At 51.6% G+C, this 24,762-nt stretch overlaps 9 protein-coding genes across 9 annotated transcripts; 6 read left to right on the top strand and 3 right to left on the bottom strand.

The window, feature by feature from the left end:
- Positions 1-707: 707 nt before the first annotated feature.
- On the top strand, positions 708-4,015 carry NECHADRAFT_72672 (uncharacterized protein; the record flags this gene model as incomplete). The annotated part of the gene is made up of 1 exon (XM_003042340.1): positions 708-4,015. The coding sequence occupies one exon, from the start codon at positions 708-710 to the stop codon at positions 3,666-3,668; it is 2,961 nt and encodes a 986-aa protein (XP_003042386.1). The 3' UTR covers positions 3,669-4,015.
- Positions 4,016-4,594: 579 nt separating this feature from the next.
- On the top strand, positions 4,595-5,850 carry NECHADRAFT_51868 (uncharacterized protein; the record flags this gene model as incomplete). The annotated part of the gene is made up of 4 exons (XM_003042339.1): positions 4,595-4,956; positions 5,013-5,153; positions 5,202-5,319; positions 5,374-5,850. The coding sequence occupies 4 exons, from the start codon at positions 4,595-4,597 to the stop codon at positions 5,848-5,850; spliced, it is 1,098 nt and encodes a 365-aa protein (XP_003042385.1).
- A 2,649-nt stretch (positions 5,851-8,499) lies between these two features.
- Positions 8,500-9,497, bottom strand: NECHADRAFT_16413 (uncharacterized protein; the record flags this gene model as incomplete). The annotated part of the gene is made up of 2 exons (XM_003042246.1): positions 8,500-9,055; positions 9,109-9,497. Coding segments are annotated over 2 exons (945 nt in total), but the record flags the coding sequence as incomplete, so codon positions are not given.
- Positions 9,498-10,918: 1,421 nt separating this feature from the next.
- On the top strand, positions 10,919-12,074 carry NECHADRAFT_51853 (uncharacterized protein; the record flags this gene model as incomplete). Its single annotated transcript, XM_003042338.1, has 2 exons — positions 10,919-11,326; positions 11,382-12,074. 2 exons carry the CDS (start codon positions 10,919-10,921, stop codon positions 12,072-12,074), a joined length of 1,101 nt encoding a protein of 366 aa, XP_003042384.1.
- Positions 12,075-15,031: 2,957 nt separating this feature from the next.
- On the top strand, positions 15,032-16,729 carry NECHADRAFT_51970 (uncharacterized protein; the record flags this gene model as incomplete). The annotated part of the gene is made up of 1 exon (XM_003042337.1): positions 15,032-16,729. One exon carries the CDS (start codon positions 15,032-15,034, stop codon positions 16,727-16,729), a length of 1,698 nt encoding a protein of 565 aa, XP_003042383.1.
- Positions 16,730-17,068: 339 nt separating this feature from the next.
- NECHADRAFT_86442 (uncharacterized protein) lies at positions 17,069-18,340 on the bottom strand (the record flags this gene model as incomplete). The annotated part of the gene is made up of 1 exon (XM_003042245.1): positions 17,069-18,340. The coding sequence occupies one exon, from the start codon at positions 18,338-18,340 to the stop codon at positions 17,069-17,071; it is 1,272 nt and encodes a 423-aa protein (XP_003042291.1).
- An 853-nt stretch (positions 18,341-19,193) lies between these two features.
- NECHADRAFT_14180 (uncharacterized protein) lies at positions 19,194-20,698 on the bottom strand (the record flags this gene model as incomplete). The annotated part of the gene is made up of 3 exons (XM_003042244.1): positions 19,194-19,451; positions 19,500-20,441; positions 20,495-20,698. Coding segments are annotated over 3 exons (1,404 nt in total), but the record flags the coding sequence as incomplete, so codon positions are not given.
- A 681-nt stretch (positions 20,699-21,379) lies between these two features.
- NECHADRAFT_105600 (uncharacterized protein) lies at positions 21,380-23,448 on the top strand (the record flags this gene model as incomplete). Its single annotated transcript, XM_003042336.1, has 6 exons — positions 21,380-21,561; positions 21,616-21,737; positions 21,810-22,311; positions 22,363-22,646; positions 22,699-23,176; positions 23,244-23,448. 6 exons carry the CDS (start codon positions 21,380-21,382, stop codon positions 23,287-23,289), a joined length of 1,614 nt encoding a protein of 537 aa, XP_003042382.1. The 3' UTR covers positions 23,290-23,448.
- A 289-nt stretch (positions 23,449-23,737) lies between these two features.
- Positions 23,738-24,747, top strand: NECHADRAFT_97166 (uncharacterized protein; the record flags this gene model as incomplete). The annotated part of the gene is made up of 3 exons (XM_003042335.1): positions 23,738-23,780; positions 23,833-24,522; positions 24,575-24,747. The coding sequence occupies 3 exons, from the start codon at positions 23,738-23,740 to the stop codon at positions 24,745-24,747; spliced, it is 906 nt and encodes a 301-aa protein (XP_003042381.1).
- Between the last annotated feature and the right edge of the window lie 15 nt (positions 24,748-24,762).

The following is a 24,762-nucleotide window of genomic DNA, read 5'->3' as shown; positions in this document are numbered from 1 at the left end:
TTTGCGAATGGCCAGTCACACACTTTGCCTGAATGGTCTCGATAGGTGCCTGAGGCCACAGCCCGCGAGTCAGCCCCTGTTTCTGGGCCGGCGCACAAGAAACCCTCTATCATTGTTCCCTGTTTATTTACATAGGTAACCTAGGTTCAAGAGTAATTGAAGATTGGGATTGATCTAATTCTATAGCCAAATGGTTATTTTGCGTAAAACAACATACATGTACACTCCTATTCACGCTTGACCAAGGTGTCTAATGCCAAGAGATGGAGCTGACGACTGTTCCCACATCTATTTAGGGTTGGCACCAGGACCCGTTGACGCTATCGTGAAAGCCCATTTCCAGTATTGATAGGTGTGCATCGACCTTTCTCTCTGATGGCGAGACACCGCCTTTGCAAAGAGGTAGTTATCAAGGCTAGTATCGCCCTCACCGCACAATCCGCATGTTTCAAGTCAATAAGACAAGGACACTTCACAGTCAATTAACTCTCGTAGCGGGCTGCATGGACCCTGCTAGCAGTGAAACTAAGCACGCATCAAGGTTTGCATCGGTGGAATTGTGAGCACAAAGACGTCATAGGTACTGGCACCAGCCCCGATATTAATAAATTTTGGACCCCCCAATAAATACGATGATGATGCTGACTGACTGTTGTGACTTGCTTCCCCTCCGACGATTCCCTCGAAACGCGTGAACAGCATGCACAATGGCGGATTCGCAAGAGGAACAGTTCAAACAGCCTCGGTTGCGACAACTTCCAAAGTGGCTGGACCACTTCAACCTCCATGACCTCAAAATCTTCTTCCGCTGCTGGGCCGCGGTGTGGATTTCAATGCTTCTTATCTTCATTGATCCAGCACTCCAGAGCATCGGCCTAGCTTCATTCCTTGCTGCCATCCTCTTGTTCATTGTTCCGCCCGCTAGCATCTTGTTTGTCTACCTACTAGCTGCCCTCTCGCTATTACTTGGCATGTGTCTTGCCTGGGCCTGGGGCCTTCTCACGATGAAGGCCGCGTTTGCTGCGAGACCCGACCTTACCATACATACCAGGCTCGCCACGTTGCAAGAACAAGCTGTTGCAGCAGCAAAGATATCTGGCCAGAGCGTGGCATGGGAGGCACAGAAGCTGGTACACAAAGGCTTTCTGATCGACACACGTGTAGTGGTGGTGTTCTACGTCATGGGCTGCTTCTTCATCTATGTCCTGGCACGGTTGAGGTGCGCAAACCCCAAGCTCATCGTCATGCAGATCTTTGGCACCATTGTTACCGATATCTTCATCCTCGTGGGCCCAACGGTTCCAAGCTTCCTGGGCAGTTTGGCCTCGGTTCTAGTGAAGCCGGGTGCTGTCGGCGCTGGGCTTGGTGCAGCATGCTGCGTTCTATTCTTCCCCCAGTCAACATCATACGTGGTGCTGGGTCAGGTAGAAAAGCTCGTACGCATGACGGATAAGGCATTGGACGTGACGCGCAAACGGCTAGCCGATCAACACGTTTCCCTGGCTGAACTAAGAGCAACCCGAGCCAACATGATTGCCGTTTTCAAAGCCATACAACCATCCCTCGCCTTTCTCCCTCTCGACTTCTCTCGTGGAAGATGGAATTCAGACGATGTTCACGGCTTGCAGGGGCGTGTTCGAGAGGTCATGTTTGCAAGCCTGTATTTGATCGACTTCCATATCGCCAGGATACGGGCAGCTCAAAAGCACGAAGATCACTCGGTAACGCGTCACGACAAAGGCGGCGGACGAGCCATAGAGAAAGAAGGTTATGAGATTGGTCAACGACACCGGTTTGAGAGCGCCAACCTAATGGAGGCCCTTCAAACACCCGAGACTGCCACCATACGCTCCCGAACAAGGATGACACTGGAACAGACCACTTCTGAAGTGCTGCAAACCGGCTCCGAGGCTATCAAGCTCGCCAGCAACTGCATTCATGCTGTCAACTCATGCCGGTGGTTTGGAAAGCCCTCTCAGTCTCAATTTGACGAGTTGGCGCGCCATATGCAAGACGCCCTGGCCAATTCCCGTGCCGCAAGGCAAACCTGCATCGTCAACACCACAAAAGGCGTCCTTGAAACTCATGCCGGGTTGTTTGACGAGAATGGCCGCCTTAAGCATGATGAAGGAACCGATAATCTGTTTCTTCCCGGTATCGTCATTTCTATGGTTGTTGAGGAGCGGATCCTGAACATGGCAGAGGCAACAGAGAAGCTTCTTGACTACATTCTCCAGCTGTCACAGATACGAACAAGTCATCGAATCTGGATCCCTTATCGGTTCCAGTATGCCATTTCCTGGCTATTCAACGGGAGACTCACCATTCCAGTCTCTGGCACAGCAAACGAGGTCGACCCCGACTTGACCAAGGACTCGGCCGTGTTCAATGAGCAGACAAAGGAGGCTCGAAGACGCCTGGAGATTACCCGAGTGTATCAAGGCTCTTCCTCTCGCAGGAACCCTTTGAGTCGCGTGCTAATTGCAACTTACGAATGGCTCACCAACCCCGCTGGCATGTTCGCATTGCGTATGGTTATTGTGACAATTGCAACGTCCATTCCCGCATCGATTCCTCGCACCGCAGGCTTCTTCTATCGAGAAAAGGGAATCTGGGCCGTCATCAGCGCTCAGACGTGTCTAGTTGTGTACCTGGCTGACTTCACCTTTTCCCTGGTTGCTCGGACACTAGGGACAGTCCTTGGCGGCGTAATGGGCATGGTAGCATGGTATATCGGATCAGGCCATGGCCCAGGGAATCCTTACGGCATGGGTGCCATCACAGCTGTGATGCTTCTTCCGCTGATGTGGTGGCGAATCTTTCTACCCCCAGCGTACGCCCAGGCGAGCATCATGGCTGGAGCTACCTTTGCCCTCGTCGTTGGTTTCAGTTGGGATCATGACCACATTCAACAATATGGACTTCCAGGCAAGGGTGAAGTTGCATTCTGGAAACGGCTAGTTACCGTCTTGATTGGGTTCGCTGCTGCATTCATTGTGCAGCTTTTTCCGAGTCCTCCCTCGGCTACGACTCATGTCTGCAAGACACTTGCAAACTCTGTCCGAACACTGTCTGATCACTATGCCCTCCTCATCTCTCACTGGGGTCGAGCAGATCAAAACCCAGCACTCAGCACAGTAGCAGAGGAGGTATCTATCGAGGTAGCAGAGGTCCTTATGTCACTCAGTGCTTCGATTGGTCTTCTCAAGGGCGAGCTCAGCTTCGGGCCGTTCAATCAGCAAGTCCTCAGACAAGCACAAGAGCAGTGCCAGTACATGAACCAGGCCCTTGGAAGTCTTCTCAAGCTGGCTGGCTGTCTCCCCAAAGAACTACAGGAACGACTTGTCCGCACGGCCGGTATCCTCGATGACCGTTCCATTGGAGACATCATGGCCGTCCTTGGCATCATTGAGCAAGCTTTCAGGACGGGCTCCCCTCTGCCAGAGAGGCTGCCTGCACCTCTCGTACGCCGGGCCATCGAGTCGTACCTCGCCCAGGGCGGCGATGCCATCTTGACTACGGCACTGGTGAAGGACGAGAACCACCGACGATATTGTGTGGTAGTAACTCTGTATCTGAAGTTCCTGACCTCGATTGACGACTTGCTATTGGTCCTCAAGGCGGCATTGGGGGAGCGACATATCATCTATCAGTGGGAGGACGCCTGAAATCCCAGTTGCATTCTCCGTTTAATCATTACGGTGACACTTGGTATTCATTCGAGTTAAACTAAATCCTGTTGCCACTGAGACATTGCGTGGTTCGCTCTATAAGTCATTTATAGCTACGTAATCGGAATAGCTCTGCCCAAGTCAGATGTAGTCTGCACAAAACGGTCACGCTTTCAACCTCGCCGCACTTTCCTACTAAGTGTGTCCGGGTTTCAAATATTTCAAGACCCGGCTCTTCAGTTGCCATCAAGCACTGGGCATCTTGAGGGGAAATTGCTCAGCTCGAGCCCCGAGTGGCAATGCGCACCGTTCATTGTCATAGCAGGTACTATTAGTATACATTACGACCCTATCCCAGATGTAATAGGAAGACAATAGCCAACTTTCAGGAAGAGAATATGAACCCAAACTTGGTAAGCGTCTCGTCGAACAATAGTCTCCATAACCCTCGAGCATGCCTTGCCCATAATCTGACCGTGGATGATTCACTATCGCTCCACCATCGGCCTAATTACGTGTTTGGTCCTAGCAAGAGCCCACTCGGTATCATCGGACAACATGTAGTTCCAGCAGAATTGCTCTAGCTGTTCTCGTGTTAGGAAAAGACTACGGCCTAAACAGGGGAGAGCCTAGCCTGTCAGGGGGCGGTCCGGGGGAATAAGATCTCCGGAACTTGAACTCTGCTAGTGCCTTGGTTACTCTTCCCGCGTGGCACTATCTAAGCCACTGTACCTGATGGCCGGACCAACTCTGCGGGAATGGCTTCGAAAAAGTGGGTGGTGGCTTACAACGCGGAGGAATAGCATCACCTTGAACAGCCAAAAAGCGCAACACGTTGTGTATAAATAGTTGATTGCCTAGTACGAAAAATCCCACTACAGACACAATCAAGCGTATCGTTGCATCCGAGATCTCGCCTCGCCATGGCAGCTTCTCTTCCCAGCTTCGAACTTCCCTCCTCAACCAACGTGGTGGATGTCAGAGTCATCGACAGCACTGCGCGGCTGCGTATACCAATGACAACCTTTGTCAAGGACCATGTTCCGGGTCATGACTTCTTGGAGTGCCCTACATACTCATTCTTGATCGAGCATCCATCCGGCCAGAAGCTCATCTTCGACCTAGGACTTCGCAAGGACATTGCTGCTTCCCCACCAGCCATCCTCCAATCTTTTGTCGCAGAGTCAGAGAAGTCGGGAGCTTCTGTAACTGTTGATACTGATGTTGCCTCAATTCTGAAAGAAGCTTCCATTGACTTGAACGACATCAAAGCTATCATCTGGAGGTATGTTGAGTCCTTTACCTACAAACTGAAAAACTACTTACACTCTTACTCCTCAGCCATTGGCATCTTGACCATTCTGGAGACCCCTCAACGTTTCCCTCCACAACTTCTCTGGTTGTTGGCCCAGGATTTAAAGACGTTATTTTGCCCGGTTATCCTGCAAACCCAGAAGGACTAATTCTTGAGACGGATTACCAGTACGTGAACGAGTTCGTATATCTGCGACAGTTACTAACACCGAACAGGGGTCGTGAACTTCACGAGATGGACTTTGACTCTCACGCAGGCGCTACAAAGATTGGAGACTTCCGTGCCGTCGATTACTTTGAGGATGGAAGTTTTTATCTTCTCGATTCGCCTGGTGTAAGAAAGCCAATCAACATACCTAAGTATTAGTGAGCTAACATTGCTTTGTAGCATACGGTCGGTCACATGGCTGCGCTGGCTCGAACTACTCCTTCAACTTTTGTTCTCATGGGTGCTGACACAGCGCATCACTGCGGCTCTTTCCGGCCTTCACAGTATCTGCCTCTACCTGAAGATATCTCACCATCCCCGTTTTCTAATCCGTCCTTCCTACCTGGAAGTATTTGCCCAGGTGAAGTGTTAGTCAAAGTCCACCCACAACAGGCTCGAGATAAACCATTCTACCAGAATCTCTCAGAAGCCCCAGATAGAAACGTGGCTGAGGCAGAAAAGTCAATGGGCAAGGTCGTTGAGCTTGACGCGAGGGACGACGTGTTCGTGGTTATTGCCCACGATAGCACTCTCCTGGATGTGATTAACTTTTTCCCGGACAAGGTCAATGACTGGAAGGAAAATGGATGGAAGGATAAGAGCAGGTGGAGATTCTTGCAGGATTTCCGTGGAGCCGTGAACGCCCAGTCAGGGTAGAAGCCAGGGACGGCACACGGAGGACAACAGATGGGATTGTGAAGTTAAGTCACTTGTATAGATCCCTACACTTACAGCGATGCGGCGTTACCCAAAACCCCATTTATGTACAATAGAGTCGCAAGAATAGGTCTATAGAACATGTTTGAACCCCCCTTGCGTAGGCAGGCAGTTCCTCGTAGAGATTTAACTTTCTCGCGGGTGTAGGAACACCTATATTGCCTCAGAACCTAGTTGATCATGCATTAAGTACTTGAGATAACCACAATCAAATGCCAGGACCACGTATCGCCTATGTAGGTTACAATGCTAGCATAAATCTCGCTATAGGTTCGTTGAGGCTCAGTTCGAGTCGCCAAAGATGGATAGACGGTTCAAGTATAGTCGATACCATCTGCCATGCAAACTGTTCCTTCGAACGGAGATGGTGTTTGCGTAGATATGCTGAAGTCAACAATGGGTGATCGTTAAACAGCTACCACCTCGTTCTTCACTCTCGCATTTCGTGGCCGCAGCCCATAGTCCCCGTAGTCCTGAGCCTTCAATACATCAACCATACACGTAAAATTTCTTCTTGCCCTTGCCGCTGCCGTTTCTCGAGGTTGACAAACTCGCTGTTGTAGAGTCTACAGTGCAAAACGGCGAGGTTTCCAAGTCAACAATGACAGTCATTTAGTACCACATCTAGAACATTCAGGATTTCCGAGGACCAAGAAAAATGTAATATTCACCAGTTGGCTCGCTCTTTTCACCTTCGAAATGTCTTTGACGATAGTAGCGACATTGTGTCTCCCAAATCCACACCTGGAGACTTCAATATGCAGCCTCTGCTTCTAGCGTCATCGCCGCGTCAGCCCAGAACTGCGCCTTCAACAGGTGCTGCACCTAAGAGCAGTTGAAAACACTGTGGAAGTACGCGTACGCCTGCGCCAGTCACAGTCACCGAGAAGCATACTGTAAAACTACGACGACCAGAGTTTTGTCTCTATCGACGTCGACAGGAGCGCTTGTACAGAGCCTCACTTCGGCATGGAACTTGCCGCCAAGCAATCCCGAATGGCACTAAAGAAGAGAAGAAGGGCCAGTTTAGCCTGGTGTTCCCGATGCCACACTTACCAGGGGCCCTGTCACTCCCACATGCCGCGCGTCAAGCTTTTGGTTACCCCTCTATCTCGCTCATCTACCCGGCAACTATCTCATCCGTTGACGCGAGTTGAGCTACGGTAACAGTGGTTGCATTGAAGTTGGGTGCCGAGCTCGCAACAGCTTCCGATAGTATTCGTTCTCTCGGTTTGGATGGCGAGTGGCTCGTCATCTCATCGACAGTGCCCAGTTTCTTGGCAGCTTGAAGATCCTTGTCCCTCTTGGAAGGTAGAGGCTAGGGCTGATCTTGGCTACTTTTCCCTGCAGTGGGGTCGCGTCATTTTGTGCTTGATTTCCTGCTGAATCTTGAACTAACGGAAGACCTTGTCCGCCTTGAAAGGTGTCTTGCAGCGACATCTCCAGCATGCACACATGTTGAGACTCTTCGTCGGAGATGAGTGTCGTGGTCTCAGGAGCTGCTTAGGGCCCCAATTACCAGCATGTAAGATTTTGGGGGATTTATTCACCGACTCCTGCCGGGATGCGGGCTCAATGAGTTTCCCGAGCCCGATACACACCAAATGCTGCGGGAACGGGAACGGATTCAGTGGCTAATTTTGGACCCTGAAGGTGAGAGTTTTGCTGACAGCCGAGTGCGATATTATGCACCGGCCACGATAGCGGTCAATGCCAGACTCGAACCTACAGCGTCTTCCTGGGTTGTATCTGCAGGCCTGGCGCTTCTCCCTTGTTCCGCACAGAGTATGGTCGATGCCGTTGGACGTTATGGTACTGTACGCTCCCACAAACTGTAACCCTCCCTACCTCCCAGCCAGCCTAGCCACAGATTCTCGGTTCAGTCCATTGAGATTAGTTCCATGGATCGACAGTGGCTCCATGAGCCCAGCAACAAAATAAATATCCACCAGAAGAACCACAATTTCCGCCGTTCCCGCGGCGCTTGAAGCAAACGCCGTCGGACAGTTTCAAGACTCCGGAGGTTCCGGCCGGGCACGGCCAGGTCACACCGGTGTAATTTAACAAGCTTTGACTGATGCACCATGTCGGCTCGGGGCGTGAGGCGCCATGCTTCATGCTCAATGCTCAATGGGTGCGTATCGGGCGCTGAAGAGAAGATCATGTGGTGGAGGGGTTTGTGCAATGCGACACCAGGGCTGCCATCCAAGGTCGCCGAGTGACCAGCACAGCCCACCTGATGCCATGGCTTGCAGCTTGGCTTGGGCTTTGACAACTGTCACAGTGAGAGACTCTGAGGTCCAGCCAGGCGTAGGCGGCCACTGGCTCGCGTGTATTCTATTGACTTCCATAAGGGCATGATTCGTTGATCTGAACAAGCGCAGTCAAGCTTTTTATGCTCCGACTCGCGCCCCAGCTATCCTGTCCTTGTACCCGGGTATCGGTCTTGTCTGGGCCATTTCCACCGTCTAAAAACAGTACTCCGTAGATGTAATACATCATTATACATTAAATAAAATACCTCGATACAGGTATCTCCAACTATATTCGTGAGGGAGGCCGTGTCTGGATCGAAACCCTCTATCCTCGGCGGTTGCCAGTGGTGGGAACAGGCTTCTCCAGCTTGACGCACCAGAGGAAGACATCCTCCAGGGGAAGAAGATACAGAAGATAGCGGTTGCAAAGCCAAGAAATGGCCACAACGCCCGTGGCGGCCATCGCATCAAGATAGTAGTGATTAGCTGTTGCCACGATGATTGTCAGGACAAAGCACGGGTACACGATGCTCAGAACAGCAAAGAAGATCTGCCAGGCCTTGGACATGCGCTTCTCGCGGGGAGCGAGGCGGCGGCGGAAAATGCCAGAGTGGTACATGAGAACGGTGCCGATGCAGAACGAGTAGCCAAAGTGCAGCGAGGGGAAAGCCGCCAGCTGGTTGAAGAACTGGTTGGTAGCGTAGATGGACTCGGCGTCCTCGTGACGGACGGTATCGAAGAAGCCGTACTCTTCGGGCAGCAGACGGGGAGGCATGCAGGGATATGTTGTAAAGACGCAGAAGCTAACAATATTGGTAAGGCTCATCATGCGGCGAGCGGCGGCGAACTGGGCGTGGGTCGGCGCGGCATAGTAGTACCAGGCGAGGAAGCTATCGAGCGTTAGAATGACTTCTCTCCATAGAGGGACACAGCTATCACGTACCTAACAGTGACGGGAATATGGATGAGAGAGTAGGCCCGATTCAGGATCGTCAACATGGTTTGGTGGCCTTCTCTGAAAAAGGTTTGCACAGCAACCTCGCGCATGGGGAACAAGAAGCTAAAGGGACCATTTTGCTCAAAGTTCAGGATAGCAATACCGTGGCCCTCAGCCATCTGCCACACTCCATCGGTGGAAAAGATGAGGCCGCTGATGCCCTTGATGCTGACGTAGAAGAGCAGGTTGATGGCCCAGTAGAACATCTCAACCAGGAAGGGAAACTTTTGTAAGAAGCGGCTATGGGGGTAGTTGGCGTATCGCGAGGAATTTGGCGTATGGACGATGGTGCCGCAGCATGATCGTTTCTTGGGAGGATGCGAGTCGGTCGTCGTGGCCGCTGCGGGCGTCAGCGAGGGCGAAGCCTCATCGAAGCTGTCCGAGTCGTCAAAGAGGTCATCTTGGTCACGCGGCTCGAGCTTTGCGTTTCCGAGGAGGCCCTCGTCTTGGTTTGAGGGTGAGATTGAATAGCCCCGAAGTCGGTTGAAATAGCAAGACGCAATCATGATGCCGACAATCATCTACACGGCACGCACACGTGCCCGCCCTGTTAGCAATTGAGCCGCGAAGTCGAGGCCGAACAAACACGTACGAAAGGCTCCACCACGGCGTGGTAGGCAAACTGTGGCTGGCCAACATCGGGCTGTTCTTGTTCTGGTGCCTTTTCCGCCATGCTTTCGGTTGAGTTGAGTTGAGTTATTCGGTCTAGACTATGCAAAGGAGAGAAGGGTAAAAAGGATAGACCAGACGAATAGCTTCAACCAACAACCGACTCAAAAAGGATGCAAGTCGTCGGGTCGGAGAAAGAAAAGAGAAAAGAATTGGCCGGCACCCAAGCAACAAACAGATTTGACACTCCCGTAGGTCGCTTGCTAGGGGGGCTTAGCGGGCCCCCCGGTGATAAGACAAGAGACCAGCTCTAGCCTGGTTCGGGGCCTGTGACACGCGATTCTCATTACGTGGTGAAGCGATGCGTCATTACAAGAGATTGATTCGCATCTCGAGGTGGACCCTGTAAGCCCCTGAAATGAAGGGCATCGCCAATCACTGGCCAGTCAGAGATTCTGTCTGACGTAGGATGCTCCCTCGACGTCGCTATCACTGGGCCTCGTCGAGACCTACTCAACTTGCCCACCCTCTCTTCCCCAGTCAGCAGTTGCCGAGGCCTCAGCGCAGATTGGCCAATCCAGCCACTACTGTACTCCGTACAATGCAACAGAACGCGCGGTGCCCCTGAGTCCTTGACGCGTGGTCTCACTGGACGCTAATCCGTCCGTCGGGGTCGGGGTGCACCATGGCAGCGCAGCGCTGTGCTATTCGGGGCGGGCTGTTTGCTGCAGGCTTTTCGCAGGCTTTTTCCGCGGTTTCTTGCCTCCTGTAGCCACTGCATGCGCCAGCCCGCTAGGTACATGTACCTTCTGTACTGCGCCCAGACACAGCCCGCAAGAGATTTTTCACCCTCCCGTCCCAACTCCGTTCGCCTTCTCTCTCACACTGGGTGGGCTGCGCAATTAAGGGGCCCAACACTGCGTGCGTCCCTCTCTCATTTAAGCTTATTACCATCGCACGCGCGCGCACCTCTGCCAAGTTCCGACTGTCCGTCCCTCCCTTCCATTTCATCTTTTTTTTTTTTTTACTCTCTCTCCCTCTCTGTATCTGTGTGTCGCCCAATGAGCCGTCGCCTATTCAACTGCCCAGGATGACAGCCACTTCACCAAACCGAGGCCGGTCGGCCAGCCCTTCAGCCGCACCCCTCATGGCCAATGTTGACGCCGACGATTCTTACGACGAAGAGCGCCTCGACTGGGGGAAATCTGTGGGAGGATCTACCTCTCGCTGGTCGGCCTGGCCGAGAAAGGTTTTGCGACTGCCCAGACCGAGAAAGTACGCCGCTCTACTGCTTCTCACCGACGTTATCATCGTCAGCCTCGTCGTCCTCCTCTTCGAACCCCTCATCACTCTCCTCCTCCGCAATGAGGAGTTGTTTGGCGCCCGCCTCACCTTCCCCCTCGATACTGCGCCCTCGGCTTCGCCCAAGCCGACCCAGCAACCCCAGACGATACCTCGCATCTTCCACCAGACCATCGCTACCGATGTGATCCCTGAGAAATGGATTCACTCGCAGCAGACCTGCAAGGAGGCTTATAAGGATTTCGAGTACAAGGTCCGCCCGCCCGACCGCCAACGCCCAGATTGTTTTGGTGCTAACTTGTTCGCAGCTCTGGACCGACGAGATTGCTCGCAACTTCATCGAGGCCGAATACTCATGGTTCCTAGACACCTGGGACGAGTATACATTCCCCATCCAGCGCGCCGATGCCATTCGTTACTTTGTCCTCTACCACTATGGAGGCATTTACCTCGACATGGACACCAACTGCAACCACACGATTCCTTTCGAGCAGCTCGAAGCTGATGGCGAGACGCACCACGCTGTGTTCAAGTCGACAACTCCCACTGGTGTCTCCAACGACCTGATGATCTCGTCCGCTGGTCACCCTGTTTTGTTGGCCACCATCTCCAAACTCCTCTACTACAACGATATCACCCGCCCCTGGGCCAAGCTGTTGCCACATGCCGCCATCATGATTGGCTCCGGACCCTTCTTCTTGAGTATGATCATCAAGAACTGGCTGCTCGACCAACCATCGCTGCCCACGCCAGCAATTCAAGTCATCAACGCAACCGAACTGGAGCCGTACATCACCGATCTGGAGGGCTGCTCTTGGCACCATGGAGACACCAAGACCCTGATGTGGGTTGGAGATCGTCCATGGATCTGGTTCAGCTTGGGTGCCATCGGGCTGGTCCTGGGGCTCAACGTGATCAACTACCTTTTGCTACAGACCACCAAGGGCGTCACCAAGCTCGTGTCTGTCACCGATGAGATGAAGAACACCAAGTTGACATAAGGAGGGGGATTTAGTGATTTGGAAGTAATATCTAATTAGGAAGATGTCGTCATCTTTAGTTTATTCAATAACGAAGCCGCCATGAATGTGCCTTTACCAACCAAAAGCCTCTCTACCACGTCTACGCCTATTGAAACGCCACTGGGAATGACACTGGATATCGACTGAGGGTGCAAGGCCTGGCAACTGCCTACAGGGTTCCTACGAGGCTTGTAATTGCTGTAATTGCTGTGGACGATCCGGTAGCAACGCTCGGGTCAGAGACTTCAATCACGTTCAGGTCCGAGACTGGATACGACAAGGCGTATTTGCGAGACCACAAAAGATGGCGATACTACGGGGCTCGATTACAAAACCCTTGCACAGCCTCGGCACCGATCTTTATACGCGGATTGGTATCTGCTCGTCAAGCCTCGGACCCCCACAGTCAAACCAAAGATACGCTCCACTGCTTGCGAGGTCTTTCCGAGCGCTCGCTCACGGTGTCCGCGGACGTCCTAGTTCAGAGCTGAGACGTCCCTCTAACTTTTGACTGGGGTCAAGATGGACTGACAGAACGTCCGAGAACCCCTGCGTCTCTCATATGCCTTTCGGTCACAAATCCTGCTGATGCAGCCATGCCTGTTGGCAGTTTCGGCAAGCCCCAAATCTGGCACCGCCGTAATCTAAGCCCCGGCTGGATTCCAGCTGAGCGTATGCATCTCATGCGCCCTCATGTTGTGGCTCGTTGCCTCACCTGCCAGGATGGCGTTTTCCAAGGCTTTGGCGCCAGAGTAGTCCTTGCACAGGCCCCTTTCATGGATGGCCAAGTGAGCCCAAGACCAACATCGTGTCATTTAGGATATCTTTAATCCAAAGTGGTGTGCACTTTGAACATTTAGACCCAAATTTGGCGTGATGTCTGTCATCACACATATCATCAGTCTTGTAAGCTTGGCTACCCGACCGATTGCCTCACACAGTAACGCGCGTTTTTCCCATTAGAGGATGAACCCGTTTCTTCGATGCTATCTCAAGATTAAATCAACTGGTCAAATAAATTAGGTCTCGTTCCGGAGCATGCAACGCGTAGCTCCTTGTATTTCAAGCACCACTAGCTTCAGCCTCCCGGCATCATTTATCTTTGAGGTTTCCATACACCATCTTCAGCGGAAAACTGCATTTTTCATAGAACAGATATACGCTTGACATCAGAAGGACAGCTTAGGGGTACTGGATCACTCGGGGGCTTAGGAGTTAAGATACCAGTAGGGACTGCCCCCCTCACAGAGGGCTCGTTGGGTCAGTTTCGTACCTATGAAATACGGCAAAAGAAATAACTGAATGCCATGGATATTGCCCACTAAGGCAGTGTGGCATCCTGCATAGTACCATAATCTCCTATGAACTTTTATCAGTCGACTCGTGACCAGGCTAGTGGTGCATGGCGCTCAGAACAAGGCATTTGGGCGACGGTAGGAGCAGCAAAACCAGACCTTGCGGTTGTCAATTTTGCATTCTTCAATGAATCCAAACGTTTCGCCATTGAAGAAATGTATTGCTTTCCTAATATTCTACCCATGCACATGCTTGAGCATGTTGTGTTGTCAATCAGCATTGCATTGAACTCGACAGCAAAATCCTTGTCGAATTCATGATCATCATACGATTGTACACATGTCTTGACAGTCAGAAAGTTAAGCATCGAAAGCAGAACAGTCCCATATCAACATGAGCTGTATAACCAAGAACACTGGTGTAGCAAAGAGCCAACCTTGCTGCTAAACTAGATATTCCATTAATCCCCTGGCTTGGAGATACGTACGACCAACCACATAGTCCCATGGTCCTAGTCTTGACAGATAGACGAAAGATTTTTCCTTGTTTAATGCCTGTAGCCCATGACCTGAACGGGAACTGGTGAGTATGGAGAAGTATATACCAATAGACATATAGATTTGAGGAACCAGAGTTGCAAGGTCACAGTCCTTAAGGCGCCTCGCACTACTCAAAACCAAGCAATTATCACACTAATACCTCACTTGAGTTTACCGCTCAATGCCAACTGCTCGTGCTTGGACGCGACAGAATGACATGTCCCCTCAACTCAAATCCTTGCCTTATGGCTCTAAAATCTGACACCGACCTGAAGGTTGAAGGTTCTTTCAATGTGTATTGGTACTATAAAAAGAAGCTGTCTTGTATTAATTATAGATCCAGTCTCACCACCAACGTTATGCAGCGTTCCTGAAGAAACAAAGAAGCCGTAGGGTAGGTAGCTTAACATGCGTGGCTTGACGCAAGGGTAAACTCCGCATGCCACATGAATCGTTGAGTCATCCAAAAGGCTAATTTCTTGACTGTGTCTTTTGTTTCTAATATTGGTACTAAATCACATTAGATGACATGAATTGGAACAGGTCATCAAGTCGTGCCCAACTTGAAATGAGCTTGTGAGATGAGCTTCTGAGATGGGCAATCACATGGAAAGCACGTGCACGACAGCCTGGGTACGTAGAACTGGTCCGTGCAGCACAACAGTCAGCAGCCAGCCCGACCTTTGGCCGACTGCCCGACACAGGGCGATGGCATTCACCACGGAAAGATCTCAACAAAGAATGTGCAAGCGTCGCTCCATCTTCTCCTATTGACACGAACTCTTTGTCTTCTCTTTTCTCATCACGAAGCTGCCGCCCTTTGATCCCCATTTCTCCCTGCATTAAAGAGGACCGGGGTGCCTTGACTGCGGGGCCGATCTAAGCCCTGTGTGGCCTAGAATCTACTGCTGAACCAAGCCTAGCGCAATCTATCCCATCAAAGAAAAAAACTGCGATTCTCAGGCATCCAGGAACATCAACAACCACCAAGGGCTGATATAAACCTTTGATCGCTCTTCAGCAACAACACTGGAGACTGTCGCACTCCTTTATACCGTCTTTCTATAAGGATATACGACTGCCACAAGATCTCAAAACCCGATGGATGGTCACAAGAATGGCGCCGGCCGTCGGCGCGGAAATCGGCGAGGGCCTCGCCACGGCTCATCCAACCGTGGCCAAGGCAACCCCCCTGCAGGACCAGCGCCCTCTTCCTCTGCTGGAGGCTCACAGCATCAGGCGAAGAAGACTGCTGCTGTCGACCAACCGTCTCAGCCCCAACCCCAGCAAGCCGTTCCGCTCGGCACCCGTCGCTTCGATGGACTGCTGGAGCAGAACCAGGTGCACCCTTTGGTCATCCGGACCATCACAGAAGATATGGGCTTTGAATTCATGACACCAGTTCAAGCTGCTACCGTGGATGAGCTCTTGCCCCCAAACCGAAGCGACTGCCTCGTCCAGGCCAAGACAGGAACAGGCAAAACCATGGCCTTTCTGCTCCCAGCTCTCCAGACCATGCTTACAGAGAATCGACCTGTTGACGCCGGCATTTCACTCCTGGTCATCTCCCCTACTCGAGAACTGGCCATGCAGATTTCCACTGAAGCGACCAAGCTGCTCCAGAGACTGCCGCGCTATCGCGTCCAGATCGCCATCGGTGGCACGAACAAGGACCGCGAAGAGAAACAGATCCTCAGTGGTTGCGATATCCTCATTGCCACTCCTGGCCGTCTCTTGGATCACTTGTCCAACGAAGAAATCGTCTATTCGCTGAGAAACGTCAACAGCCTCGTGCTCGATGAAGCTGATCGGCTGCTCGACATGGGCTTCATGAAGGATCTCAGGGAGATTGTCAACCGTCTTCCCGACAAGAAGGATACAAACCGACAAGGCATGCTCTTCTCCGCGACCATTGCCCCCCACGTTCAGCAGGTGGCTGGCCTTGTTCTGGCTCCTGGTTACAAGTTCATCTCGACCATCCCGGCCGGTGAAGTCAACACTCACGAGCGCGTTCCCCAGTTCCTTGTCGAGGTGCCGACTTTTGGAGCCGTTGCGGCCGCGATGGCAGGCTGCGTTCGTCAGGAGGCCGCTCAAAGTGGGACTTTCAAAGCTATCCTGTTTGCTCCAACTGCTGCCCTCGCCGACTTCTATGGTCAAATTCTCTCTGCCCTTCCAGGACTGCCTCCAGTATCCGTCTTGCACAGCCGGATGTCACAGAACAAACGCACCAAAATCACAAACGAATATCGCGACTCTAGCAGCTCCATCCTCGTGGCTACAGACGTTGTTGCTCGTGGAATGGATTTCCCGGGCGTCACTACTGTGATCCAGGTCGGTCTTCCTGCTGATAAGCAAAGCTATATCCATCGTCTTGGACGAACAGCACGCGCCGACGCTGATGGCCGAGGCGTTCTGATCGTTTCGGCCGCAGAGGCCTGGTTCCCTAAATGGTCTCTCAAGGAAATCACCCTGCGCCCTCGAGAGCCTGACCTGTCCCTGGCAGGGGAAGTACTGAGCATTGCCGAGAAGATGGAGGAGGATGACAAAGCGCGGATCTACCAGGCATGGCTTGGTTACTATAATAACTACCTCAAGAACCTCAAATGGGACAAGGTTGAGTTGGTGAGACAAGCCAACGTCTACGCCAGGGAGGGGCTTGGATCTCCTGATACTCCCTCGATCGCAAAGACAACAGCCGGAAAGATGGGTTTGAGAGGTGTCAAGGGCTTGGTGACCGTCCCTGATCGGCCTCGGCAGAAGCATGGGGGTCCTCGGAACAGAGGTGCAGCTAGAGGCTGAGACCAAGAGGGCGAACAAGTGTGGATGACAGAATTTCGTGAAGGGTTGATTTGAGCTCTAGATGAGAGTTGCGATGAGGGCTTATGAGCATGTTTGTCTTTGTGTAGTAATACTCGGCTAGACTAGATGTCTTATCTCTTTGGCAGTAGAGCGAACAATGATTGCGTTGCTTGGCACTTGTAGACTTCTTTATCGATGCAATGGTCTGAAGGAACTCGGTCTTGATGGCTTCCTGAATCACAATAGATGAAATGTGTGCGACTTGGTACTGGCTGTGTTTACAGGCGAATAAGAATTGGTATACAGCTTGACTGACTAACGTACATGGACTATCCTGATCTACTTTTGCAGTATTTCCTTATACTCAGGGAGATCCCACCCCTTGACATCCTCTCTGAGAATCCATTTGCTCAGCAAGTCCAACTTGAGGAGAGATGCGGCCCCAAGAGCGTAGTTCATCAGCCCGATACCGAAAGGGGAGGATGGTTTCCAAAAATCATTCGTATCCTCAAGGACTCCCTTTTGGACCTGGCTCATGAAGGGCTGAAACTTGTCCTGGTAGGCCTCGAGCGCCACAGTGAGACCAGCTTTGGCGTCTTCTCCCGTGGACATGGAGCCCCCGACGTGCCTCCCGATTTCACCGGCCAGGACGTAGGCCCCCACGATGCTGGAGGTTGTACCCATTCCAGTGTTTGCTGACGGGCAGTAGGCAGCATCCCCTACTAGTACTATCCGGTCCTGAAACCAAGAGTCCAGCTTTACAAGGCCCATGCGTTGGCAGTAAAAGTCATCAGACTTCTGTAGAGCCTCTAGAAGCTCCTCTGTCTGCCAGCCAGCGCCTTGAAAGATTTCTGTCAATGCCGCCTTTTCTTCTAGAACATCTCCCTGGCGTGCTTCGTTGAGCCGCTTCGAGTTTGTCGTACAAGAAAGGTATACCTGAATGGCGTCAGGACGGTGCCGCCGGGTCATGATGCCCCGCCTGCCGGGCGCAATGTACATTGTGGCAATGTACTCTTCTCCCTCCTTGATGGGCCGTGGGGATGTGAAGTATCCCACGAAGTCGCCTTTTAGAGGGTAAAATCCATCATTGGTCTTGGATCCAAGCATCATTCTGCGAGTGCGTGATCCCTGGCCATCAGCACCAACCAAGAGGTCATATCGATCCTCCTTGCCATCTGAAAAACGGACTTGAACCGAGTCACGCCCATTCTCGATACTCTCAATTGAGTTGCTGAAGATGTGCTTGACCCGATCCTTACTGGCGTCGTGGATTAGTCGGACTAGGTCACCCCTCATGATCTCGTAGTCTGTCGTAAATGCCTGTAAACCCTTGCCCGTTTTGTTCGCAGGGAAGAAGGCCCGACGTCTTCCGGAGCCATCGACAACTTGCATGCCCTCCTCGGGCGCTTGCTTGGCTCGGAATGCCTGCTCAAGGCCCATACGCTTCAGGATTTGCACACCATGACCTCGGAGATCCAGCTGGAGACCGCTGGTGCGCAGGTTGGCAAATCTCTCGACGACGGTGATATCATGCCCAAGTTTTGAGAGCCAGAAGGCCAGAGCGTTGCCGGCGATGCCTCCACCACTGATAAGGACTTTGATTCGAGACATTCTTGATGGGCAAGGGGAGTGAGTGCTGAGTGGATGTGCCGAATGAGAGAACGACAACCGTAACAGGGGCAAGTACCGGGATATACAGCAAAAGACAGGGATTGAGATGCAGTTTTTTGAGTGCCAAGATGTGATGTGTGCAGATATTGGGTTAAATAGGGATTCCGCTTGGACCGCTTACGTCCGGAGGCGGATACTGACAAGGCGAGGCCGCTTACGGCCGAACGGGTCAGTCATGATGTTACTAGAAAACGCCTAGGCTTTGCCCCTATCCTTGCCGCTTGAACTTGTAATTTGACAATAGATCGTAAATAAAGCATATGGTTGGCCGGACATTTGATTGCGGGAGAGGCTGGGTGGCAAGGAAACGTATTAGGTCTGGGGTTAGACTCCTAAGACGGCTATATTATAATTATAAATTACACTTAGAAGCCGAGAATGATGGTACATAGACTTCGACATATCAAGAGAAATCCGTATCCGAAAGAAAGAAATCCAGATCAAAATCCAACATCGATCCTCCTTGCTCTTCAAGACCTGTAGATGCAAAGCCCATCTGACCAGATGGAAAATCTAAAGGTGTTCCGATTTGTGATTGTAGGAGACCAAAACATAGCTCCAGGCTTTCCCTTGCACTTTGGGCAACCCTGAGTTCATGGGGAAGATCTGCCTCTTTGGCCTCGACTAGGGCCATAATCATGTTGAGAAACATGTGGCTTTTGATGTTTGTTTCTCCCTGGCGGATGCGCTCCAGTGATATGTCCATCATTTCCCTCACAGCTTGTTTTAAAGAGTCGCAATGCTGTGAGCTGCGTCCTAGCGTACCGTCGATCCGCTGCGACTCAGCCTGCTGTATGAGTTCAAAGGTGATGGTCGTGAAAGCATAACGAAGACCCTCTCGGAACAAACCAGAGTTAATAGACATGAGACGGCCAAAGCTGTCATCCGGCTGGGGAGATATGATTGCCATTGAAGCATCCAAGCTGACCTTGAGTGAGAAGTGAAAGAGCGGGTTGACATGCGCCTGGCTGGCGAAAGGACAGTGCAAGGGAATCATGAACCGGCGCACAAGGTATTCGAGTAAGTTCCGATGGAATGGAGATGTAGCATGCTCGTTGTCTTTCAGGAAGCGGCTATAGGCCCGACAAGCATCAGAAACCTTGGAGCTTAGTGCCAGCGCGTCTACATAAGAGAGTTCCGAGTGGAGGTCGCTGAGAAGCTGAAGAATCCGAAGCCGGGTCGGTAGAGAATCGAGGAGTATCAGCTGCATAGACATTTGCGTGTAAGTAGTCTTTGGGTGGGGCTGTATTGTTGTTGATGTCTCGTCCAGTTCGTCATCGTTGATATTCGATGGTGCCTCTGTATCGAACTCATCAAAGGATATCCTCGGCGGCATCGCTGTGTCCAAAGATGACTGAACGGCCATTTCTAGTATGGTGGCCCATAGTCTTCTCCGTAGCTCAGCTTGGAGGAGTGACATTGGAGGGAGATGTTTGGGGTCGCGATGAAGCCCAACCTGCATGGCTCGATGTACGAGGGAGCCAACCGAGATCCATGCCAGATCAACACCAATAGAGAAGATTTGGCGGGCCAAGATGGTGAGGCAGTAGATTTGCAGTCCGGACAAGTCGAGGCGGTCTTTCTTTAACGGGCCAGCCAGCCAAGCTTGGGCGTCATGGATCCATTGGCAGACCGTATCGCGAAGACCAGAAGGCACATCGTCGTGTTCGTAAAGGCTGGATCCGATACCGATGACAAGAAGCATTTTGAGGCGGAGACTGAAAGGAGAGGTTTCCGGATCGTTCCAGTATCTCTGATACTCGAGCCAAAAACTGGGAATGTGAAACACACGGTATGTTATCTCAAACGTGTGCAGGTAATGGGATACCATCGCATCAGCCACTTGACGGGTGACGGGAGGTAGAGTAGGCTCGGAATGCGGCAGGCCTAACCGTCGCGTTTTGATCACCTTTGCTGCGTCTTTGCATTTCTGAAGAAGTTGGCCAACCTGTGCGAGCTCAGCTTGTAGATATGGATCTTGAACTAGAGTGGCTTGATCATTATTGGTGGCTGCGACGAAGCAGGTGTAGATGGGTTTAAACTTGTCCCTGTCAGCAACAGTCGCAGTGCATGAGCAGGGAATGCGTATCCTACTTCTGGCGCCGTGCCCATCCAGTGGCTCCACCTCAAGATCCGTGTCTTGTTCAAGATAACTTGAGAATTCTGCAAGCCGGCTTGTCGAGCAAGAATAGTCCGACCGGTCTCGGATAGACCACGCAGAGGGTTCGATGTTGAAGAATCCTCGAGTATCTGGACACGGCGTAGAAGATCATGGATGCGCGACTCCTCATCATGTGAGCTGGCGGGTGTGTTCTCATCATTCTTGCCATTGGCACTGGGCCGTGAACTGCCAAGCTGGTCTGTTGTTAGGACAGATGTAACTTGAAGGCTCAAGGCATCATTGACTTGTCTTGTAGGGGTGACCCTCTGTGGAAACAGTGATATAGGTGAAGTCCCTTCTGTTGATGGACTCAATGGCTGCTGTGCAATCGTGGTGTGCTCTCTAGGCTCGCGGTAGAATCTGTATGCGCACTGCAGCTTGGCAGAGACACAATGCTGACAAGGTTGTGCTCTGTCGCACCTGATCTTGCGGCGGCGGCACTCAATGCACGAAAGGGCTGGCCGCCTCCTTCGACGGGGAATTCGCTCCATGAGTACGGATCTAAGGGAACAGTTCCGTATCGTTTGAGCGAGAGCAGCACGTTCAAAGTACTCAAGGTAGCTATGGGAGATTGATGGACGGATGAGGAATGCCAAGAACGGCCGTAAGAGGACATAAGCGGACAAGGGAGCAAAAGCCCGCTCAAGGCCGCCCGGGCCGGTCTTTGTTAACTCCGTCAGCGGGCGGGAGTAATCTGGCCGGCGGAACTTCCGATCCCTGATGCGATGACGTAGAAATAATTGCTTGGGTGGCAAGGAGACAAGCCTTTCGGGTGAATCTCACCACGCCAGTATCTACCATTTTTCTCCAACATCGAAATGTCTGCCAACCAAGCCCCGACAACCGTCGGCCTGAGACGGAGGGCATGCGTCAATTGCACCACTGCCAAGTCTAAATGTCTCCCAATCTCTTCCACGGAGTGTGAGCGGTGCAATCGCCTCGGAAGGAGATGTGTGTATCAAAATGTTCTGAATAAGAGAAAGAGCCCATCTGGCACATCGTGAGCTTCTTCCTCACAGTGTCTCCATTCCAAGGAATGCTGATGAAGCCTTAGTCGTGTCAAGTTGCTGGAGCAAAGAATCGAGTCCTTGTTGTCCTTGCTTAATAACCAACCACACAGCTCATCGGGTGTGATGCTCTCGCAGTTTCAACCTCAAGGGTTATCCGGCCTTGTAGGTATCACTAGCTCCGCTTTTCCATTGACTCCACAGCACGGTATAACACACTCGGTACCCCGTGATGTGATAGATCGGGGCCTTGTTACTCTGGACCTGGCCCAAACCCTGCTTGATGAGTACCGTACTAAAGCTGTCTACCATTTCCCTTTCGTTCTTCCCGACGCGGAATCAGATATAAACTCGCTCAGATTCAACAGTCCCTTCCTGTTCCTCTGTATCATGACGTCCATGCTCTTTAAGGACTGCTCACTGCAGAGGCAACTCGGTGAGGAGGTTCGGATACAGGCACATAGAAGGGTGTTGTTGGAGTCAGAGAGTAGCCTGGAGCTCTTGCAGGGTCTCCTAGTCTATCTGGCCTGGTATCAATACCACTTTCTACCAGAGACACAACAAATTGTCCAGCTTGGGCAGTTGTGTGTGGCACTTGTTCATAATCTCGGCCTGGATCAAAACCCAGAAAATGGAAAACGGAAGGTTGACCTCGGACCAGACGAGACGGAGTCTTGCAGATGGTCTCCACGCACGACTGATCAGCTACGAGCACTGCTCGGAACGTTTTGCACAGCATCTTGGTGAGAACTCATCGCCTTACCCGCCTGTCCGGCCAGGGACTAATGAGTCAGGATTGCCACCAAGTTTCGAACTCGCTGCGCAATGCCACACACAAGATATATTGAACGTGCTCGTCAAATTCTTGTCAGGAACCCAGAGCATCCAACTGATCATCTGATATCGTACTTCGTTCAGACCAACGAGTTATCCCGACGCATATGTGACACATTTGCATATGATGATTTGAACCACACGGAGATCCGTGATGAGTTCGTGAGCACCGTGACCGTGAAAGCCTTCAGCCGCGAGTTGAATGGCTTGAAAAGGTCCTTGTTACCGGAATTCCAACAAAACCGTAAGTAAAGCGGACTCTTTTTGGCAACAATCTGACATTTATCCCGTTGTAGTTGCATTGCAATTGGAGTTTCATCTCCTTGAAACGTTAATTTCGGAGACTTCGCTTCATCACGATTTCTGGGATAGCTCTCCAACCTCACTTGGCCAAAGGCATAACATGTTCCGGAACTTGCTGCTTTCTTGCAAATCACTCATCGACAAAGTGATCAAGTGCCCAGAGCAAGAAGTCTTCTTTCTCACCTTTTACACTTATGCCAAAATCTGTCGAGCCTTGTCTTGTCTTTCCAACTCGACGAGTTTCCTGTTGGACTCGCAGAGCGGAAGCAATGCTTCGAGAGACAACCATGCAACCAATACTACTATCCCGGCCGGTAACTATCTGGCTGTCGAGAGGGTGGTTCATTTGTCATCCCTTGGGAAGGAGCTGCAGCAAAAAATTCAAAGGCTGACGGTCTTTTTATCTGCCGCAGACGACCAGATGGATTTGGCGACAATGTTTGCGGGCATGGTGGGTGCCGTAGTGGCCACGTATGAAGCATATTTAAGAGAGAAATCCTCTGGCCTCTATGAGGTACCAAAGTCTATAACATACGAGGCCGGGAACAACCTGCGGTTGGGAGAATCTAACACAGAAGGTGTGACGTATGACCTGGGTGCTTCTGTGCCACAGGGCCTTCAGATGGACGCAGGTATTGCAGCAGATGTGTTTGGGGATGTCGTTTGGAGCAGTGCGTTGGATGAGTTGGCGTTTTCGACTTAGATTGAATGGTAGATACTGTATAATTAAATAAAAATACCCCATGGAGTGTAGCAATGTGAATATGAGCAACCAGAGAAAGATGTGTCTTATTACTTGGGTGACTTCAAATACCCCCCACTGATGACCATCCACCCGCACTCGCCACAGAAACGGATTTTCCGTCGGCCTCAGAGTCAACAGCAAAGCCGCCGGCGCTTATAAATCTATAAGATCTGGGGCATATAACTACTCCTGCTGCGACAGATGCTTTCAGACAATAGTCAGGGCTCACCTTTCACAGCAACACGAAATCACGAGTGTAAAGTGTCATCATCATTAAGCGACTCAACATGCCTCCTCCCCGCGGTACGCCAAACCCCTTGGAGGGCCCTGGTATGTCACCGAACTCTACCCATGTGTTGATAATGCTCTAACTTCAACACAGCCGACTATGATATGACTTCTGTCGTACACTGTGACACTTACCCAGCCATAGATCCGACTAAGACGGATCTCCGTGGAAAGACAGTCTTAATCACTGGAGCATCCAGGGGCCTCGGCCAGGCCATGGGCATATCATTTGCAAAGGCGGGAGCCTCTCGTTTTGTCATCGTCGCCAGATCAGACATGCAAACCGACGTTGAAGCAATCAAATCGGCATCCCGCAAGGTTGGGCACCCAGAGCCCGAAATCCTAGCCATTCAGGCCGATTGCAGCAACCCAGAGAGCGTTGAAGCATTGACAGATCAGGTCAAACAGGCATTCGGACATCTGGACATTGTGATAAACAATGCCGCCATTCTTTCGATGCAATCGATCACGGAATCTGACCCTGCCGAGTGGATGAAAGTACTCACAGTGAACGTGTTTGGTCCGTATCTTGTGGTGCGGGCCTTGCTTCCTCTGCTCCTCAAGGGCGGGTCCAAGACTATCGTCAACGTCTGCAGTGTCGGGGCTCATTGTGTGACTCCCACCATTAGCGCGTATCAGATATCAAAACTGGCCGTCTTGAGACTAACAGAGTTCATCTGTGCCGAGCATGAGAACGATGGGATTCTGGCATACAGCATCCATCCCGGCAACGTCCCAACAACAATGGGCAGCGTCGACGATCTACCCCCGGTGTATCGGCCTGGTAAGACTCCAAGACCACGAGCTTGTCCACCGTTTCTAACTCTGGCTTTTAGTCTTTGTCGAAACCCCGGAGCTCAGCGCGGATTCGTTGGTTTTCCTCACATCTCAAAGGCGACCGTGGCTTGCAGGACGATATATCAACCTTACTTGGGATCTGCCGGAGCTGATGGCCAAGCAAGATGAAATTGTTGGAGGCGACAAGTTGAAGGTTCGCCTGGCTGTTTAGAGATTACTAGAGCAC

The sequence above is a fragment of the Fusarium vanettenii genome (genome assembly GCF_000151355.1).
Source record: "Fusarium vanettenii 77-13-4 chromosome 11 genomic scaffold NECHAsca_36_chr11_2_0, whole genome shotgun sequence".
NCBI lineage: Eukaryota > Fungi > Ascomycota > Sordariomycetes > Hypocreales > Nectriaceae > Fusarium > Fusarium vanettenii.
Note: the sequence above shows the minus strand (reverse complement) of the source record. Positions and strands in the feature narration are given on the sequence as shown.